Source organism: Sceloporus occidentalis, unplaced genomic scaffold (assembly GCF_023333645.1).
Source record: "Sceloporus occidentalis isolate IW3139 unplaced genomic scaffold, rSceOcc1.0.p SCAF_14, whole genome shotgun sequence".
NCBI lineage: Eukaryota > Metazoa > Chordata > Lepidosauria > Squamata > Phrynosomatidae > Sceloporus > Sceloporus occidentalis.
Window position 1 is genome coordinate 719,233 of NW_028316994.1, and position 21,408 is coordinate 740,640.

A 21,408-nucleotide genomic window follows, 5' to 3' on the forward strand; every position below is an offset into this window, starting at 1 on the left:
GTGAGAGCTATGTTTTCTGTTTGCGGAACCTTAGAAGATTTATTCAGAGGGATTTTGCCATTGCCTTCCTCTGAGGATGAGAGGGTGTGACTTGCCTAAGGTCACTATATTCTGCTTTGGTCAGGCCCCACCTGGAATATTGTGTCCAGTTCTGGGCACCACAATTCAAAAAGGACGTTGAGAAACTGGAGCGTGTCCAAAGGAGGGCGACTAAAATGGTGAAGGGTCTGGAAACCATGCCCTATGAGGAATGACTAAAGGGGCTGGGGATGTTTAGCCTGGAGAAGAGAAGGTTAAGAGGTGATATGATAGCCCTGTTTAAATACTTGAAGGGATGTCATATTGAGGAGGGAGCTAGCTTGTTTTCTGCTGCTCCAGAGACTAGGACAGGGAGCAATGGATGCAAGCTCCAGGAAAAGAGATTCCAGCTCAACATTAGGAAGAACTTCCTGACAGTAAGGGCTGTTCGACAGTGGAACAAACTCCCTTGGAGTGTGGTGGAGTCTCCTTCTTTGGAGGTCTTTAAGCAGAGGCTGGATGGACATCTGTCCGGGATGCTTTGATTTAGATTTCCTGCATGGCAGAAGAAGGGGGTTGGACTGGATCAGGGCCCTTGCGGTCTCTTCCAACTCTACGATTCTATGATTCTATGATTCTAAATCCAAATTCAAACCCTGCTCTCCCAGGTCCTAGTCCAATATTCAAACCACTACACCATTCTGGCTACTCTGTTATGATATTTTGTTGTTCTTAAGTGCCCTCAAGTAGACTTCGACAAATAGAGAGGAAAAAAACATTATTTTGCTCACCAGAAAGTCTGTCTTCTCATTCCTTACATAAAAAAGAGCAACAGAAAGAATTTAAAATGCTAGGCAGAATTCCTTCCCAGTTATCCTATGTATACTGTTGAGCATATGAAGCTAGAAGAGGGGTGAACAAGGCAGGCTCCAGTAATCTTGAAAGAATGTATAAATAATACTTTTTGGAAGTAGATTGCAGATTACAGCTTTAAAATACCATGTTTTATTAATTCAAATTAACTCAAATTTTACTTTCATTGTGAAAAACAAACCTTTAAAAATCCAGCATTTTCTCCAAAAAGTTCACCAGTTCCATTGCCTTAGTTGGTCAACCAATTTATTTTTGTTCATTTTTAGTTTCTTTTCCCTCCTTCAGTCAGCGTTCTCTATGGCCTAGTTTTAACTTCTGTATTTTCTCAGCAGTTTATGTTTGCAACCACTAAGATAGGAATCATTTTTTTAAAATAGTCAGTTGGGAGGAAGGGTGAAAGCTATCTTCTGAGGCAACAATCCTTGGGAGAGAAGTGCTAATTTCCAGGCCTAGTCCCAAGACAGAGTTCTGAGAAGTTAAGGAGGTAGATATGCATGCAGTAGAAGACATTCATTTAATTTAAATGTTATGTGTCCCTTTGTTGATGAAGACCAGGACAAAAACCTTCTAACGGAATATACAAGGTGAATTTCTTATTTATTTCCTCCTAAAACCATGTGTATAATTTTTGTCATTGAATAGGAAAGATAAACTACAGAAAGTTTATCATCTTTAGAAGAGGAATATACTAATATTAGACTAGGGAGACAATAGTGTTTTGCATGGATGATATAAGCAGGGGTGGGACTACACCCCATTTAATCATGGGGAGGTACCATTCTTTCCTTCACTAGACCATACCAGCTATCATATCCAGGTGTTTTTTTGTGTGGCTGGACAGAAACATTAGCAACTGTTAGATTTTATTGTGTGTTTTTTAAAATGAGATTGCAATTGCTGTCCCCCCCCCCCCCCCTTCATCTCAACAGTCTTGAGGACAATCTTAGGTGCAACCTGAAATCATCACATCATATATCACAGCCTAATCTTAATATTTGTTACTGGATACCACATTTCATCATAAAGCTATGACTAAACAGAGACTTCACGATTTCAACAACAGTTTGGTTTCTTCCTTTCCCCCCATTCCCTGCTTTTCTTGCCCTCTACTCTTTTCTTGACATATCCCTCCTGTGCAATGTTTTAGTTATCCTAATCAAGATTTTGATACACCTTTTGTCAGTTGTTCTTTTTATAGGTTTTCTTTGCCCTTGTGGATAAACGCTTGTGAGACTGAGAATATATGAAACGGAATGATCTAATTTAGGACTGGAGAACTTGTTGTGGCTCTCCAGATATTGCTGAACTTCATTTTACATTAGACTTAATGATCCTGATGAATTGGAAAACATGAAGAGATGTGCAATTTGTCAATTTTTTTGTGGGGGTGCAAACATACCCCACTCTTGGTCGGCTGGATAGAGTACTGATTTTCAGTTCCTCAAGGCTGGCTTGCCATCAAGCTGCACCTGTGAGTCCTTTACCATAACATTCAACCTTAAATTTTGTGTCCATTCTGTAAAATGAAAATTGTAGGAACAATTAACCATGTAAACCATGAGCTCATTGTCTTCTCAATGTATAAACAGATTCAATTAAAAAGCATAATGTTTCAACTGGCCTGAAATGAGATGTGCATTATGCATAGGATGTTGGTCATGTCATTCCACACTGAGATGGCTTTTGAGAAAGAAATTGAATGGTACAATAATCTGTAGTTATGGCTACTAATAACTCTAGTAAGTCAAACTTTTTAGTAAGATATATTATGGTAGAATAATAACAAATTATTATTATTATTATTATTATTATTATTATTATCATTATTAAGTTTTCCTTTTCATTACCATTTGTGTGTGTGGTGGGAGTCAGAATGTAAGGGAACATGTATGCCTAAAACACCAACAGGTTGCCAACATAAGTATGTAGGAATACATTAAGATCTGAAGAAACAAAATCAGATAAAGGGTGCTGCATGCTAGTCATGAGCAACAAGATTCTCCCCTTTCATCCCCCCCCCCTTGATTTATAAATGCTTGCAGATGAAGTATTGCAATAGCCAGGACTGACGCATATACTGAAATGGACTAGGACAATCTTGCTTTGATTTCAGTAAATGTAAATTCATTTAAACATTTTGGACTACTGGAAATGTTTTCTTGTTGATTTCAGTGCCATTGTTTCAGCCTCATTGATGTTGTGGGTGTAGACACAGGGAAAGAATTCACAGAAATTTGTGGATGACCAGAACTGCAACATTATTTTTCTAGTACTTAATTTAGAAGTACCTTTGTTCTTTGGAACATATTATTACATTGCAGTAGGGTAAATGGTTATTTATTATATTTTTGTTTTTAATGAACATAAACAAAATGAAATACAAAGTGTGTGTGTCAATGTCTTAAATATATTCTCAAACATTAAAAGTGTAAAATAAAAAATAGAAAACATTATCTTTGATCACCAGAAGCTGTATTACACTGTTTCTTTCTCGTTCTTGTAAGTCATAGATTGTACCTTGTGTTCAAAGAATGGAAGAAACCAACCAGACAAATGTCAGCTATTTCATTCTTCTGGGATTCCACACTTCGGCAGAACTTCAGAAGCTCCTTTTCGTCCTGTTCTTCCTTGCTTACTTGCTGACCCTGATGGAAAATCTCATAATCATTGTAGTCATTTGGATTAACAATAACCTGCACAAACCCATGTACTTTTTTCTGTGTAACCTCTCCTTCCTTGAAGTCTGGTATGTGACTGTCATTGTCCCTAAGATGCTGGCAGATATTCTTATGCAAGACAAACAGATCTCCTTCCAAGGCTGCATGACCCAGTTATATTTCTTTGTGACTTTTGTGTGCAGTGAATACATTCTTCTGGCTGTCATGGCATATGACAGATATTTGGCCATATGTTACCCATTACGTTACCTAACTATCATGAGCAATAATTTCTGTGCTCAGCTGTCAGCAGGATGCTGGACGTGTGGCTTAATTACTTCAGCAATCAAGCTGAGCTTCATTGGCAGACAAAAATACTGTAGCACTGACAAGATCAACCACTACTTCTGTGACATTTCACCACTTTTGAATATCTCCTGCACTGATGCTTCCATGGCTGAGCTAGTAGATTTTATCCTGGCTCTTATGGTTATCATGGTCCCACTCTGTATCGTCATTATGTCATACATCTATATCATCTCAGCCGTACTGAAAATCCCTTCAGGCCAAGGAAGGAAGAAGGCCTTCTCCACCTGCAGCTCTCATCTCACAGTGGTGGTACTCTTCTATTCTACCACACTCTTCACTTATGCACGGCCCAAAGCCATGTATGCTTACAACTCCAATAAGCTTGTCTCAGTCCTGTACACCATAGTAGTACCCCTTCTGAATCCGATGATATATTGCCTCAGAAATAAAGAAGTAAAAGATGCTTTGAGGAGGACATTGTCAGCTTAAATACTGAGCACGTCTTTTTTGCAATCTGGAAAATATAATAGAGATGCAAGTTTAGACATACTTACATAGGAGTAAGGTCCAATGAACTGACTAAGATTTGCCCCTAAATTAGGGTTGCCATAATTGTCCAATAAAACCCGGGACAAAATGTAGGACAAAATCTAGACCAAACTGTAGTACAACTGCAGGACAAAACTCAGCCCAAAATGTAGGACATTTAAGGTCCTCCATTTTTCTTGAATGTTCTACATTTTGGGCTGAGTTTTGTCCTGCAGTTGTCCTACCGTTTGGTCTAGATTTTGTTCCACATTTTGTCCCAGGTTTTGGTGAACAATTATGGCAACCCTACCCTAAGTATATATGCTTAGGATTTATCTACCAGAATCAATGAATTTGAGATGGGCTGCTCCATTCTCATTCAATTTAAGAAAGCAGACGTGCTATGAAAAAATAAGCATAATTTTATTATCGGTTGTTTGATTATCCTCACTACCCTCATTACTTTCTCCTCTTCCTTTCCGTTCTCCCTTTGCTTCCTCCTCCTTCTCCTTCAAGTGACAAAAATAACAATAATTCTACACATTAACAATGGATACTTTAAAATTTCATTTATTAGTAATATGGATTTTTGGCAATTAATAAAATACTGAAATATGTAATTAAACAATAGGTTTATTTCCTGCCTATTAATGCTTATTCTCAGAAAGCAGCTTGCAACTCAAAAAGAGGTATTTTTTTAAAAAAATGACAATGTTCATTTCAAACACTGAAAGAACTAAATTCAATAAAATCTTGTGTAAACTCCAGAGAAGAATAAAAATATAACCTGTTTATTTATTGTTTACTTATCAAAGATTTCATTATAGGTTGGTCCAAAATAAAATAGTGCATGTATGACTTGGTTATAGGTGAAGGGGGTGATTTGATATTTATTACAGAAACTCTGCTGAATTAGCTCTGGCTTGTCCCAGTTTTGACCACCCAAATACTCAGTGCAGGGCCAGTCTAGACTGGAGAGCCAAAGGGGTGGAGTTGCTATCATCCATAAAGGTTTGACCTCCAGTTTTGTAGGCTTGTTTCTTATGATGGGCCAGAGAAAAACAACAGGAAAGCTACTGGTTTACTGCTAATCTTATTGCCCAGATATCTTCTTGCTTCTGGGGCTTAAGAGGGTACTGAAGAATCCAAAGAGTATGAGTTTGACTGAGTATGAGACTGAAACCTCCATGACAGACTATCCTGACATTCCTAACTTGATACATCATAATTACTGTCATCGTGCATTGCTGTTACAGTGTAATGTTGGCATGATATATGTAGCAACACATTTTTAAACTTTTTTTTGCTGATGGATGGAGGGTCATCTGGGTTTTGTTTTTTTTTATGGGAGAAGGGCCAACAGTCAGTCTCTTCCTTGTGAGGATTGTTTTGGTGGTACCTGCCCTTTTTTGCAGGGCTAGGTGACTGATTAAGAGGACCTGAAGAGGACCCAGATCAAAATGATTATGAAATGTTTTGTGTGGTTTACATAAAGTTTCAGTAAAGACCTTGCTATCACTATGGAAAAGTGAGGCTGAAAAGGCCACCAAGACATATCCAAACACCCAATCTAATCCCATGGAGCCCATAGTTCACTTTGGTTTAAAAATTTACAGATTATCTACATGTAATTAAAATGGCAAGATGACACATACAGTGCAACCAATGTAGGTCTTGGTGTGTGTATGACCACAGATCAGTGAGGACTCTGTTGTGGCTTTTATGTGGCTGTGAAATTGGCAAAAACAAAAACATAACATCTCATATCACCCTCTACTATCTTTCTTATTCTCAAGATGCCACCCAACAAAGTTGTTCCAGATGATGAGAAGCTAGCACATTTTCCACACACCATGCACCATCTGCTGGTTTGCTTATCATTTGCCCTACTGCAAAAATAAGCAGAAGTTGAATGGCTGCACTACCGCGCCGCCTCATTCATGTGCCCCATTGTTTCCTATGGGGCACGAGTATTTGGTGAGGGGAGGCCCAATAGTGGTATGTGTGGAAAAAAGATAATGAAGGATGAATATGATTAGTGGATACAGAATGCTGATGTGATGTTTGGGGCGTAAGAAACAGAAAAACTAGGGAACAGTATAGAATGGAGCATTCTGGAAAAGATCTGACCAGTTGGCTTGTATCCTGAACATAAGCAATCTACAAAGTAGGGCTTTTGCTCCAGGTAGCATATATGCATGTCTACTCACACTTAATTTAATGAGACTTACTCCCAGTTAACTATGCATTACATCGTTATATGCTCCCAACTAACTATGCATTACATCGTAATATTAGGCCCTGTACAGACTGTCCTGAAAGGTTGCCCTGTGGACAGAGTTGGGGTATCATGTCTACATGACTCATGGCCAACTCTGCCCCCCAGGGTGCCATGATGCTGTGCGCCACTCCACATGGCACATGGCAACATGGCACTCCTCTGGCCCTACGTCCATACAACACAATGCCAAAGAAGAACCACCTAGCTGCGGCAACATGGCTATGGCGCCCTTTCCAGGGTGCAAAAAGTAGCCACTTTTTATGGATCCTTTTTGCACCCTGGAAAGGCCAGATCTGGGCTGCAGTGTGAGGTTGCTGTCTCCCCAATCTAACTGAAGAAGGGTCAACTCCATACCACCCCTTCGGGGCTGTCTGAATAGCTGCTAAGTTCCAATGAAAGTCCTAGATAGCCACAGCCTTATTTTTTGAGAAATCCAGTTGTCTTATTTATACATGGCTTTAAAAGGTTAGTCAACTAGTTAAAGGATAGCTCATGGGAAATTAAAGATAATTAAGGATGCAAGTTGCAAAGGTTGTTTGAAGAACCTACTAATTCTAATGTCTATGAAAGAAATATAAGTCTAGCCAACAGGAGGCATATTATTTAAAAGGTACCACAGCACAGCATTATAATTATAAATGGATTCATTTCCTTCCATAGCCTACAGAAATATTGTTTTGCTGTCCATCTATTGACTGCTTTATTGCCATGAGGTTTCCTGTCCTTCTATCATTCAGATATTATCTGTACAATATTTCTTGTTGCTTTTCCTCAAATCTTAAGGATTTATTTGAACTGAGTTAACTGAAAATTGGTTTCTTTGTGTGTTACTCTTTTGTCCAATTTTGAAATATCAAAAGTAATTTGTAAGTAATTTTGTTAGCACATTATATATTTATATTTTAATAATATATCATGGGGGCGGGGGAGAAAAGAATTATCTTAAGCTGGATGCCCATCTGTTGGGCAGTGCTTTCATTGCGTCTGCCTCCATGGCAGGGAGTTAGACTGCGTGGCCCTTGTGGTCTCTTCCAACTCTATGCCTCCATGATTCTATTAAATATTGTAATACTTGTTTAGAGAAGCAAGTGTGTGGCAGCAGAATATTTGCAAACACCATTGATTTTTCAGCTCTAACATGAAAACTGCATGTTAGCTATTATAGGTATATCCTGAATATGTAGCAAGGTGTTGCTGCTGTCACTCTTATTAAGACTAAACCTCAGAATTTGATGTCCAGCAGTTAGCATTAAACAATTAAATAGCAATTTAGAGAATTTATAATGTTACATATAATAGTATAACATTGTCACAATTAAAGAATGTTGTGTAATTATTTGTTACATTTATATCTATTTTCTTCCTTGAGGCATTATACATGTCTTTCTTCCACCTATTTTATCCTCACAAGTATCCTATGTGAACCTTAAGCAGGTTAGAGAGAGAGAGAGAGATTTCTCATTAGGGACTTGAACCTCAGTCTCTCAGGTTGATGACCAATAGTCTAATTTTTACTTACATTCACATGGGGAAATGACCAGATGGACAAGAGAAAATGCAGTTATGCAAACTGTCCATGAGATGAGCAATGATTTAGATATTCATTATCATTCCATCTAGTTGTTAGTTGAGGCAGTGAAGTCTGGTAGGTTCATAATGAAAATAGGGACAATGAGCAACAAGGACGTATCAGCATACTTAGGGAAAAGGTTTGTAAAAGAAGAAGGAAATCCATTTATCAAGGTAGGTATGTGGGGCAAAAACCTACAAATACCCCTTGCATACTGAGCATATTCATTAGCCATAGGATGTTGAGGAACAGTTGTACGAAAATAGCACACATAGAAAACAAGGGAGTGGAACAGGATGAAACCTTTTCAAAATGGACATGGCTAGAACCCAGAACAGGAGCTATCTTTCTAACAAAGATACACTTTAATGTTTTGTCACAGAACCAACTTGTACAGGTTGAGTCTCCCTTATCCAGAATTTCAAAATCTAACATACTCCAAACCCCAAAACCTTTTTTCATGGCTGGCTGAGATAGTGACACTTTTGCTTTTTGATATTTCAGTGTACACAAACTTTGTTTCATGCACAAAATTATTAAAATATTATTTATAAAATATTTTACTTCTTTTGTACCCTCTATATTACTCTACATTATTATTTCCTTTATGTGGCATCAATTATTTCCTTTTATCTCGAGTTACTTTCGCACCTAAATTGCTGTAGACACCTTGAACCTTTAAATTCCATACTGATTACTAATTTCCAACTCTCTTTTCTTCTTTCTGAAATTTAATTTGGTGCTTACTTCACTTGTTCTTTAAGATACTCAGCTATGGATGCCCATGCCTCTTCCCATCTCTTTTCACTTCCATCCCTCAGTAGGTTTGTGAGTTTATCTAGTTCAATCATGTCATATATTTTTAAGTGCCAGTCCTTTATTAGCAAATCTTCTTAACTCTTCCACCTTTTAGCGACGATCATTCTTGCAGCGCTTATCATATAAAATATAATCTTCCCAAATTTACTTTCCAGTTTTGAATCCCCCACCATTCCTAATAGAAAAAAATATTGGTAACATACAGGAGATATAGAAACGAGTATGGAAAAAGTAGAAGTTATATTATTTATATAAGATAAAGGTTTTTTAACAATATAGAGTTTAGAACTAATATTACGATTCAAGATTAAGGAAAATAAAATTTAACTGTAAAAAGAGTGAGCATAACTAAAAAGTACATAAGAATCAGATGTCTTCAGTTTGAGGGAAGGGAAGTGATTTTAAAGGTTTAATATATGTTAAAGTACGTTATATATATGTATTATGTTGGATGTTGTATGATATTAGAAGTATGTTTTGTATTTAACTCTGTTGTATATATGTTTGTTAGTTGAAGTTTTAATCAATAAAATTATTTTAAAAATATTATTTATAAAATAACCTTCAGGGTATGTGTATAAGGTGTATACGAAACATAAATGAATTTCACATTTATCCACAATCTAAAAAAACTTCTGATCCCAAGCATTTTGGATAAATAGGACTCATCATGTATTGTCTCATGCCTTTGGTTTTGAAGGCAGACTATTAGGTGGAAGTAATAGTTTGGAGGTAATGGTATGCAAAAGAAAACAATTATTTGGATCAGTAATGTGGAGAAAGTGTATTTTTCCTTATGCATGCCATCTCTTAAGTTATTAAGAAGAACTCTCCATAGCTTTTCTTCCATATAAACCCACTGAGATAAATATGTATAATTTTATTCAACGGAGATTATTCATTCATTTTCTCTTGCAGGGAAGAAACTGCATAAACCAGGACCAGGCATGGGGAAAGGGAATCACACCATTCTTACAGAGTTTATCCTTGTTGGTTTCCCTACTTCAATGTATTTCCAGCTTTTGCTTTTCTTTGTTTTCTTGATAAACTACCTTTTGGTGCTGGCAGAAAACATAGTCATTATGATAACCATCTGGGTGAACAGAAACCTTCACAAGCCCATGTATTATTTCCTGTGCAACATGTCCTTCTTGGAAATCTGGTACATCAATGTCACCATCCCCAAGATGCTCTCTGACTTCCTTACTCAGAACAAGCACATCTCCTTTGCTGGATGCATGACACAGCTCTACTTTTTTGTCTCTCTAGCATGCACAGAATGTGTTCTCCTGGCTGTCATGGTCTATGATCGCTATGTAGCCATTTGCTTACCCTTGCGCTATACAGCCATCATGAGCACTAGGCTCTGCATTCTGCTGGCAGGTGGATCATGGGTTAGTGGATTTACTATCTCTGTTTTCAAAGTGTCCTTCATTTCACAAATAACTTTCTGTGGTTCCAACATCATCAATCATTTCTTCTGTGACATTTCACCCGTGCTTAATCTAGCCTGTACAGATATGTCACTAGCTGAGATGGTAGATTTTGTACTAGACATCATCATATTGGTCCTTCCTCTGTCTGTGACTGCTCTTTCCTACATCTATATCATTGCCACCATCCTACGTATTCCTTCAGCCACTGGACGCAACAAGGCTTTCTCCACCTGTGCTTCACACCTTGCAGTTGTTATCATTTACTACACGGCCATGATCTTCATATATGTGAGGCCAAAGGCAATCACCTCCTATGATTCCAACAAGTTGATCTCTGCTATCTATGCTGTGTTGACACTCATGTTAAATCCTTTCATCTATTGCCTCAGAAATAAGGAGGTCAAGAAGGCTATTTGGAGAACAATGGGTGGCAAGGCTATCTTATAAAGAAGAAATGTATGAGTATTTTATTTTGGGATGCACTGTGTAACATGATGTAAACAGTATTTTCCATTGCATTTTCAATTAAAAAAAATCAAGAGGAATAAGATTTTCAGTGTAGTGGAATGCATCTAATGGTCATTTCATTCAGCCCTCTGTTTTAATGCAGTGTTTGACAACTTGTGGTATTCCAGGTATCTTGTCTTAAGAATGTAAATAATATTCACACATAATAATAATAATAATAATAATAATAAGGACAAAGAATGTCTCCACATCAGAGATGGAAAAAGTATTTACCACTCTTTCTTGGCTGGAAAATGTGTATCCTGCACATGAGCAACTCAGTCAGAAAGCATAATACACAGGTGAGAATTTTGTGCAGTTTTCTCTCAGTATGGACATATCTCAAAATGCTTCAGGAAATGGCTTTGGACAGTAACACATTTTCACCCTAAGAACCGCTAACTTTTTGCACATACAAAAACTTCCCCTTCACACACACAAAGATTTCATGTTTCTGGAAATGGTGTTTCCTGTATAAAAATACTGGCTGCAATCCTGCATCATAGGTATAACTATGATGACAGAGCTCAATTATCATCATTATATGATGCCACCCCCACCCCTGCCACAAAAAACACACACCCTCTTTACCTTTCCATAGTGGAAGCAGTCAGACTGAAGTGTTTCTGACATGCTCCAGAATGGGGCATTGGGAAATGATGAATCTAGTGGCCTCCTAGTTATGAGACACACTGAAGCAGGAAGCAGGAGATACCCCTGGCAGTCTTAACACAACTGCTTGAACCAGTGCTCCCCATGACCAGGAGAGTACTGCAGACATCATTTGACAGTTCCACAACCTGCGATATATCAGAAAATACCAAGGAAATACCAGGCTGGAAAAGTAGTTTTTTGGGGCCACAACATTCATTCATAACCATAAACACAAATCCCCAACACATATCAAATCACAAGGCCCTGAAAGCATGGGTAGGATACAACAAGCCAGCTCTGTTTGATCCTGACTGTGGATCTGGCCCATTCCCCTCCTGCACTCATCTTGTCCAGCACAGCAGTGGGCAGATGTTCAGACAGCCACCTGCCACTGTGTGGTGGAACCATCACCACTGTTGCTGCATACCCATCAATGCTGTAGCAGTCCTACTTGCAGGCAAAGAACTGTCCTGTTGCAGACCATGAGGGGGAAATGGGGTGCCTGGCTACACCTGTATGGCCATGTGCCCTCTTCTAGCCATGTTTCCTAGCCTGTGTGGCTATGTGCCCTCTTTTAGCCATGCAATGACTGGGCCCTGCAGGTAAGGTGGTGCATGGCCATCTACAGACTGACGTGGTGCATTTTCTGGGAAACTTCACCACTGGTTTTTTAAACCATGCTAATGATGTCCATGGTGTCCAGTCTGCCCATTCCCTGTCTGGGGCTGTTGGCCTGTGTCAAGACAATGCCAGACCATAAAGGGAAAGGCCTTTTGACTCATGTATACAGCCCCATAAGTCTACTATACAACCAGCATTTATTTATTTATTTTGCAGAAACCCTTCTACGTATATGAGGGGAAAACCTGAAACAACTGTGTTTTTATCTTTAATGATGCATAGGATTTTTTAAACATAGACAATTATATATTTTTATATTTTATATTATATTTTTGACCAAAAATATGTTTCTCAAAGCAGTTTTTTTAAATATGAAACATATGGTTTTTGAAGAAAACTCAGTCAGTATTTGCACACACAAAAATCATTTGTTTTTTCCTGCAGAATAATGTCCTTAAACATTATGGGATATGGAAATACTAGCTGTCCAGGAATATGCATTTTCCCCTGCAACATAAGGAAACAATACTAAAAGATTTGCATTGCTACCCCAAAATGAATAAATAAATATTCAAACACCACAATGTTCTTTTTTAGCAAAAAGACCAACACATTAGGAAAACTGAAATAAAACCAATAAAACAAACCCATTGGTTTTCCATGAAAAGCTGTATTTTGCACAAAAATGTATTATGCAGAAAAAATAAGGTTTTGTGCAAAGCATTGTCTTTTATTTGTTTTTTAAATTCCTGGAATATAAAAATCATTTTTAAAAAGAACCCCTCTCTTGTAATTCATTGTATGTACATAGAAGGCATGTGCAAAAAAACTTCACATGGTTTCTTTACAGTTAAGAAATGTATCTTTTATACTAATACTCCAGGGATTAGCTCTGAGGGGAGCACCAATTTATTTAAAAGACAGAAAACTGTTGCAAGGCTCAGGAACAATGCCATTTAGCTCAGGTTTTTATAGGGACAGGTTTGCTCTTTTAGTTCTGGGTGTCTTTGTTGTTTTCACTGAGCGGTGGGAATAAGATCTCTGAACATTCCCAAATATCTCAACTCAGATGAGAAGAAGACATCCAATGCTATGAATTCATGAAACTCATCTAAAAGATAGAAACGTGAAGTGTTTCTCCCATTCTGCAGTTACTGAAGGTGAGTTTCCTTCATGTTGACTTGTACCACCTTTAAAAAAAATCATAGTAATGTTGATGTAGATATCATTTTAAAAGATTTTCTCCTATAATTACAGAAAACAAAGTGGAATAATTTGTCTTTATTAAAATCCAGAGAACTGTAAGCTCTTTATTTTAAGTACTTGGTTAATAATTAGAGAAAGGGAGGTTTCAAAATAGTTGAGGCATGCTGTCAGCTGTGTGGATGCTTAGCTGGTATGTTCTGAAATGAAGTACATCCATAATGTTCTGTTATCTTGAATCATTTGGTGCTAAGGGAGAGGTGAAGCAGATGGGCAAGACAAAAGTGGTTCAAAACCCCACTGTTTGAACTGGCTGTTCCCAAGGTGGCCCAAATACGGACAGCCCAGTCGCACAGTGCAGTGTCAAGCCGCATTGCTGTGTAATATTTTTTGTATTTTTTCCTCACCATCCATGCGCACCGCCACACAAACGCACTGCCAGGGACTGCCTTCTGCCTAGATACCATCCCACTGGATGGCTGCCCCTTTGATCATCCACACAGTCACACCTGCAATCCTTGACTGGGACAGGGCATCGGAGCAGAGGTTTGCCCAGTAATACACTGGCAATGAACAATCATGACTATTCAGGCGCACACCTTTTCTCGCACATTCAATTTTATTTAATCCTCAAATTCTTGCCATCCCAAATAAGAAGAAATGTCATTATTTTAACACACTTTCAAAATCAAACTGATGTTAAATCCTCTTCCGTTGATAGAAATACTTCCAAGCATGATAATTTTTTTAATAATTTTTATTATTTTCATTATCATAAAAACAAAAAGACAAAAACAACAACAAAATAAAACAAAAACCCAGAGTACAAGACACATACAATTAACATACAGACATCAATCTTCACATTGATAACAATAACATTAGCACGACATCTACCACCAAATTACCACATAAAACTAACATAACTAAAAGTGACTTCCTTGTCTTTATGGTTTCTTCCCATGCAATAATCCTAAAAATAAATCTTCAAAAGCTTTCTGTGTAATTATAATATCAAGTCAAGTGTGTTAACCATTTCCTCTTAATTTTACTAGACTGATGGAAACCCCAAAGTTCACTCTAGTCCAATTGTGTAATTAGATTTTTTATGTTCCTTTAGATAAGTTATTAGAGGATTCCATGTTTTTTGAAATAGGTCTATGGGTTCTCCTTTCAATTATTTTGTTAACTTATCCATTTCCATATATTCATACAGCTTAAGATACCATTCAGATATTTTTGGGCAATGGTCCCTTTTCCATTTTGAAGCGAACAATATTCTCGCTGCTGACACAATACATAGTACTATGGTTTCATATTTCTTCTTAATTTCCTTATCTATTACCATATTTAATAGAAACAGTTTGGGATCTAACGGAATATTATCTTTTAATATCTCCCAGATCTGTACATGGATTAGTTTCCAATACCCTTTGACCTTGTCGCAATTCCACCATACATGGTAAAAATGTCCTATTTCCTTGTTGCATTTCCAGCACAACTCGCTTGTATTCTTACACCTCCTGGATAGTTTATATGGAGTTAAATACCCATGAAATTGCATTTTATACCAATTCTCCCTCAAACTATAGCTCAGAGTAAATTTTGAGCCTCTTTTCCAAGCATATTCCCACCAGTCCAATTGAATAATATGCCCTATATCTTGGGCCCATTTAGTCATATAATGTTTAACAGTTTTGGCTTCCTGCTCGTATTTTAATAACAATTTGTAGAATTTGGCTGTATGATGATTCTCCTCAGCCAGAACTATATTACTCAACTCTGCATCCCATTCCTCAAATCCATGAAGTTTATAATCAATTTTAAACCTTTCTTTAATCTGTCGGTATAAAAACCAACTACACTTATAGCCTGCATTATTTAGTTCTTCTTGATCTTTTAATCTTATCTTCTGCTGGTCAAGCATGATAATTGATAGGTCTAATGTAGAATGCATTTCCTTGAGACTTATTATAACCCTACTGTCCTAATGTTCATTCAAAGACTGCAGAAGGCATATCTTTAGTTTTTGAAGTGTGTTATTTTTAAAAGATTTTCAAGAGCTGTATTCTTTTATTTATTTACTTACTATTTTACAGATTTATTGTAAGGTAAGGTACAATAAATTCTACAGTACATGCTCATTGTGGCCATATTTTCCTCTCTTGCGTGCCAGAATTTTCTTTGCTTGCAGCGAATGGATAATCTGAATTGAGATCACTGTTCATGGGCAATTAATGTTTGGCCATGAAATAAACTGGGTGACCTTGAGCAAGTCACACTCTCTCAGCTTCTGAGGGAGGCAATGGCAAACCCCCTCTGAATAAACTTGCCAAGAAAACCTTGTTAGGGTTTGCCTTAGGGTTACTTTAACCCTATTAGGGTTTGCCTTAGAGTTACCAAAGGTTTGCCTTAGGGTTACCATAAGTCAGAAATGATTTGAAGGAAAGCAACACACAACAACACAAACAGCACAAAACAATACAACACAAACGACCCAGACTAAGACTACAATCAAAGACTGTGTCTTCTCACATGAACTTGTAAATTGTAAGATCTACAGGGGAAGGGGTTTTCCCCCAGTCTTGCCACCATCACAAGGTTGCTTTGTGAGGACATGAGAGAGTGCCTTCTCAGTGGCTGCTCTTACCATCTTGAACTCCCTTCCATGGGAGGCTTTCCTTGCTTTCCTTTTACCAGCAGACAAAGACATTTTTATCCAAGCATGCTTTCAGTATATAATTATGTTAAGAAAGCTTTTAAAATGGTGTGTGCATGTGTGCTTTAATTACATTTTAATGTTTGTCTGTTTTGTGTAATTTTATTATTTTTTAACAAGTTGATTTTTATTGTTTTTAAATTTTTATTGTAAAGCTTTTAAACAGTTTTATCCGTGAACAGCCTTGGGTCCCTTTCTGAAAGAAAGGCAGCCTAAAAATGAAATGAATAAGATAAATAAATCAGATTAGATAAATGACTGGTCATTTCTTATTTCTCCCTTGAGAAGTAGATATCCTAGGTTTATACTTCATCCCTTTTGTCACTCTACCCTGCCAAAAAACATCAGCCTGGTAAGCCAGGGGAGGGCTACGTCTGAAGGTCAAGGCAGGAGCATCATGGTGTGTGTGTGTGTGCATGCAGAGATGTGGATCACACCTGGTTACACACTAAGGGGGTGACACCATTGCACCCCAATTAAAGTGGTGTTAAACTAGGTTATTGCCGCAGTGTGGATGCAGCCTCTGTTTTGCATATAAGGATCTGGATTGATATTCAGTAAAGCTCATGCTAAAATATAAATCAGTTAAAGATGCTGTTCGATTTCTTTTTTTCTTCTTCCCCTCCCTCTCCTCTTTTATGCTACAACAGACTAACATGGCTACTTCTTTGAAAACTTTATCAAGGGGCGTATATAGAGTAACAGAAAACAAAACACTCAGGTAAGTTACAGATCTGACTGTTGTGGGACATAGCTTGTGGAAGGGCTAGGCAACATGAGATAAATGTACATCAACTTTGCCAATAATTATTCTCACCCCTGTTACTACCTTTCAGGACTGGATTCAATTCACATTGGATAACCAATGTATGCTTTTCAAAGAGAAACAAATGGGCTATTCTGGGAGATATACAGTAGTCCCCAACTTATTTGACAGGGTAGGGACCAGAGCACTGGAAAAAGTGGAAATCGTTGAAAGCAGAACCATTATGTTCCATTATGAATATTACTGCACAGTGCTCTGGTCCTTAAACTGTCAAATAAGTGGGTATCCCCAAAAATGGCTAAATTTTCCCCAGAAAAGAAGAGAATGTGTGACACACAACAGAGAAAACCCCTTCCTTTGAACCTGGGAGGTGTTTTTTTTTCATCTCTCCATCCCTCATCTACACTCCCCAATTGTACACACTGACTGATCACACACTTCAGGAGACTCCTTTTCGTGGCCTCCATCTTTGACCAGGAGAGGCCTCCTCTGCCCTTCCTCAGGCAAGGAAAAGGAGAGAAGAGAAGAGAAAGAGGCCAGAGCATCCATCAGGCAACAAGGCCCTTGTGGGACTACATTTCCGTCTTACTGTAACTTGTCTGTAATGCCTCTACGAAGAGTGGGGGGTCCTACTGTAGGCTTTTAGCCTTACATCCTCTCTCTTTAATGTACCTGTCTTATGTATGCCAGACCCCATCTCCACTGTTTAGACACTTTTAAATAACTACATACTCCAAATAAATAAATAATAAACCATTATTTTGGCACATGGCCAAAAGAGGTCCACACATACAGATACTGGGTATAATTTGGAGTAGATGAAAGAGTGGGTTATTGAAAAGCAATTTGTCAAAAAGCAGGAGATGTATGGGGATGCTCTTGACCTCATATCCAAGGACTTGTGATTGTGAACTAGCATAGACCATACTTAAGACAATATATATGTATATACACAGCATCATGTGCTTACCATGACATTCTTCTTAGTCTAGAAAACAATATGAAAAACCACACCATGGTAACACAATTTTTCTTGGAGGGATTCGAAGGACATCTGGGACTACAGTTAGGATTGTCTCTACTTTTTATACTGTTATATACTGCTACTTTGATGGGGAATCTTGGAATGATTGCCATCATCACTGTTGATGCCCATCTTCACAGTCCTATGTACTTCTTCCTGAAAAATTTATCCCTTCTGGATATTTGCTACTCATCTGTCATCACCCCCAAAGCCATGCTGACCTTTGCAACTGGGAATAAGGTCATTTCCTACAATGGATGTGTCACACAGATGTTCTTCTTCTCTCTCTTTGGGACCACTGAGTGTTTCTTCCTAGCTGTGATGGCATATGACCGATTTGTTGCCATCTGCAACCCATTGCTTTACAAGGTCATCATGTCCAAAAAGACTTGTACAGTCCTGGTAGCAGTATCATACTTCTTTGGGTTCCTCAACTGTTGCACACAAACAGGTCTCACATTCAGCTTGTCCTATTGTGAGCCAGGAGAGATCAACCAGTTCTTTTGTGATGTTCCAGCTGTCATGAAAGCCTCTTGTTCAGACACTTTTGTAAATGAAATTGTGCTGCTAGCAGCTTGCGGCCTTATCATAATTGTAACATTTACAATTGTCCTAATCTCCTATGGCTATATTGTGGCAACCATTTTGAATATACCATCTGTTGAAGGTAAGCAAAAAGCCTTTTCCACTTGTACTTCACACATCATGGCTGTAAGCCTGTTTTTTGGGACAGCTTTCTTTATGTATGGACAACCTGGGGCCATCTCTTCTCCTAATCAAGGCAAAGTAGTGTCTGTGTTCTACACTGTTGTAATCCCAATGATGAACCCATTAATCTATAGTCTGAGGAATAAGGAGGTCAAAGCAGCATTGAAGAGACACCTTACAAAGATGATTTTCTTGCGCTAACTATTTGTTTGGATGCTTAAAGTGCCTGAATCAGTGATCTCCTACTTTAAAGCAGCACACTATGCAACATAAAATCCAATGAGAGAGAGAAAGTCCCTGAAGCAGGTTTTTAGGATGTATGGATCCACCTCAATGTGGAAAAACTCGCTGTGAAGAATTTGCCCATTATTTTGCTGATAAAATTGCTCAGATTTGCTCTGATGTAGATGCCAGAGTTGAACAGGTTTAGTGGATGTAACCTTGGCTCCTGATTGTCTAGTATTTATAGATACCTTTCAATTTGTGTAGCCTGAGGATGTGGACAGGATCCTTGGAGAGGTGAAAGCCACCACATGTATTCCAGATCCTTGCCCTTCCTGGCTTTTTAAACAGGCCAAAGTAGGACTGGTGGAGTGGGTAAGGGAAGTGATTGATGCCTCTCTACAGCAAGGCAGGTCCCAACATGCCTAAAAGAGACTATGGTAAAACCTCTTTTGAAAAAAAACTTCCCTGGATCATACTGTATTAGATAACTACAGGCCAATCTCCAACCTTCCATTTTTGGGCAAAGTGCTGGAATGTGTGATGGCCTCTCAACTCCAGGAGTTCCTGGATGAGACGGATTATCTAGATCCATGTCAGTCTGGTTTCAGACATGGCTATGGGACAGAAACAGCTTTGGTCGCCTTGATGGATGACCTACACAGGGAACTGGACAGGGGAAGTGTGTCCCTGTTGGTTCTACTGGACCTCTCAGCAGCTTTCAATACCATCGACCATGGTATCCTTCTGAGTCACTTCTCTGGGATGGGGCTTGGAGGCATTGTTCTGCAGTGGCTCTGTTGTTTCGTGGAGGGGTGTTCTCAGAAGGTGGTGCTGGGGGGTTCCTGTTTGATTTCTTGGCCATTGGCTTGTGGAGTCCCTCAGGGCTCAGTCCTGTCCCTTATGCTTTTTAACATCTATATGAAACTGCTGGGAGAGGTCATCCGGAGTTTTGGAGTAAGGTGTCACCTGTGCACTGATGATACCCAGCTCTATCACTCCTTTCCACCTAATTTCAAGGAAGCTGTTCCTGTCCTAAACTGGTGGATGGCTGCTGTAATGGACTGGATGAGGGCAAACAAATTGGTTAATCCTGACAAGTCAGAGCTGTTCCCCGGGAATAGGGATTCGACCTGTGTTAGATGGCACTACACTCCCCCTGAAAACTCAGGTTTGTAGTTTGGGGGTACTTTTTGATTCAGCGCAGAGCCAGGAAGCCCAGGTATTGACAGTGACCAGGAGTGCTTTTGCACAGCTAAAACTTGTGTGCCAACTGCGCCTGTTCCTAGAGAAGTCAGATCTGGCCATGGTGGTACATGCCTTGGTTACATTCCATCTGGACTACTGTAATGCACTCTTTGTGAATATGCCTTTGAAATATGCTCAGAAACTTCAGTTGGTCCAAAGAACTACAGTCAGGCTGTTAACTGGAGCTGGCTGTAGGGAGCATACAACTCCCTTGTTGCAACAGCTCCATTGATTGCCAGTCTGTTTCTGGGCACAATTTAAAGTGCTGATTTTGACCTATAACGCCTAAACGGATTGGGTCCAGGGTATTTGAAGGACCGTATCTCCCTGTATGAGCCCCCAGAGCATTGAGATCACCGGGAGAGGCCCTTCTCTCTATCCCACCACCCTCTCAGGTGCATTTGGTGGGAACAAGAGAGAGGGCCTTCTCAGTGGCTGCTCTGGACCTCCTTTGCTAAAGAGGCCAGGATGGCTCCATCCCTGCTTTCCTTCTGGCAGCTAGTAAAGATATTCTTGTGCTGGCAGGTCTTAATGAATTGAAAAGGGCTGGGTTTTTAATGTTGTGTACTGTATATTACAAATTTTAACGGTTTTTATTCTCATATGTTATATTTTAATTTATAACTGTTTTAACTCCTTAAATTGTTTAATTATTTTTAAATCTTATATTTATATATTTTAATAGTCTTATACTATTTTTAATTGTATTGTTTTATACATGCTGTTTGCCGCCTTGAGTCCCTATGTTGGGAGAAAGGTGGGATATAAGAAAATAAAATAATAAAATAATAATAAAATAAAATGTTGCCTAATGAGACACAACACCCACGTCTTAAAATATCTGATCTAGCTATGGTGATACAGTGACTTAGGGATGTTACGCACATTGCAGAATCAAAGCAGTTTGATACCACTTTAGGTGCAATAATTCTATCCCATAGTATCCTGGGATGTGTAGTTTGGTGGGACACCAGAGTTCAGATGAGGCTGAATACCTCAGAAATCCCAGGATTCTGTAGGGTGGAATAATGACATTTAAAGTGGTGTCAAACTGTTTCAACTCTGCATTGTAGACACACCCATAGTTATATCTCATTTGGACCAACAGCAGAGGTTGTTTGCAGCCTGCTACTCAAATTGAACCCTGTGTTCAAGCAAGTTTTTTTTTTTTTTGGGGGGGGGGAGGAATTTGTTGTACTCCTTTGTTCCTTCTCCTCCTCCCTTGTCCCTCTTCTTCTGTCATTC

General features: G+C 38.6%; 3 protein-coding genes across 3 annotated transcripts; all 3 read left to right on the forward strand.

Annotated features, from left to right (window-relative positions):
* LOC149303404 (olfactory receptor 6Y1-like) lies at positions 1–4,415 on the forward strand. The gene is given in 2 exon segments (XM_089480691.1): positions 1–11; positions 3,422–4,415. A coding segment is annotated over 1 exon segment (993 nt). The 5' UTR covers positions 1–11; position 3,422.
* A 5,510-nt stretch (positions 4,416–9,925) lies between these two features.
* LOC149303405 (olfactory receptor 6B9-like) lies at positions 9,926–10,938 on the forward strand. Its single transcript, XM_089480404.1, has one exon. It carries the CDS (start codon positions 10,003–10,005, stop codon positions 10,936–10,938), a length of 936 nt encoding a protein of 311 aa, XP_089336530.1. The 5' UTR covers positions 9,926–10,002.
* A 7,005-nt stretch (positions 10,939–17,943) lies between these two features.
* Positions 17,944–18,894, forward strand: LOC149303406 (olfactory receptor OR9H1-like). The gene has a single exon (XM_089480098.1). It carries the CDS (start codon positions 17,962–17,964, stop codon positions 18,892–18,894), a length of 933 nt encoding a protein of 310 aa, XP_089336224.1. The 5' UTR covers positions 17,944–17,961.
* The last annotated feature ends 2,514 nt before the right edge of the window (positions 18,895–21,408 follow it).

Coding starts and splice junctions, on each gene's coding strand:
- LOC149303405 (XM_089480404.1), top strand. CDS start 10,003: ATGGGGAAAGGGAATCACACCATTCTTACAGAGTTTATCCTTGTTGGT.
- LOC149303406 (XM_089480098.1), top strand. CDS start 17,962: ATGAAAAACCACACCATGGTAACACAATTTTTCTTGGAGGGATTCGAA.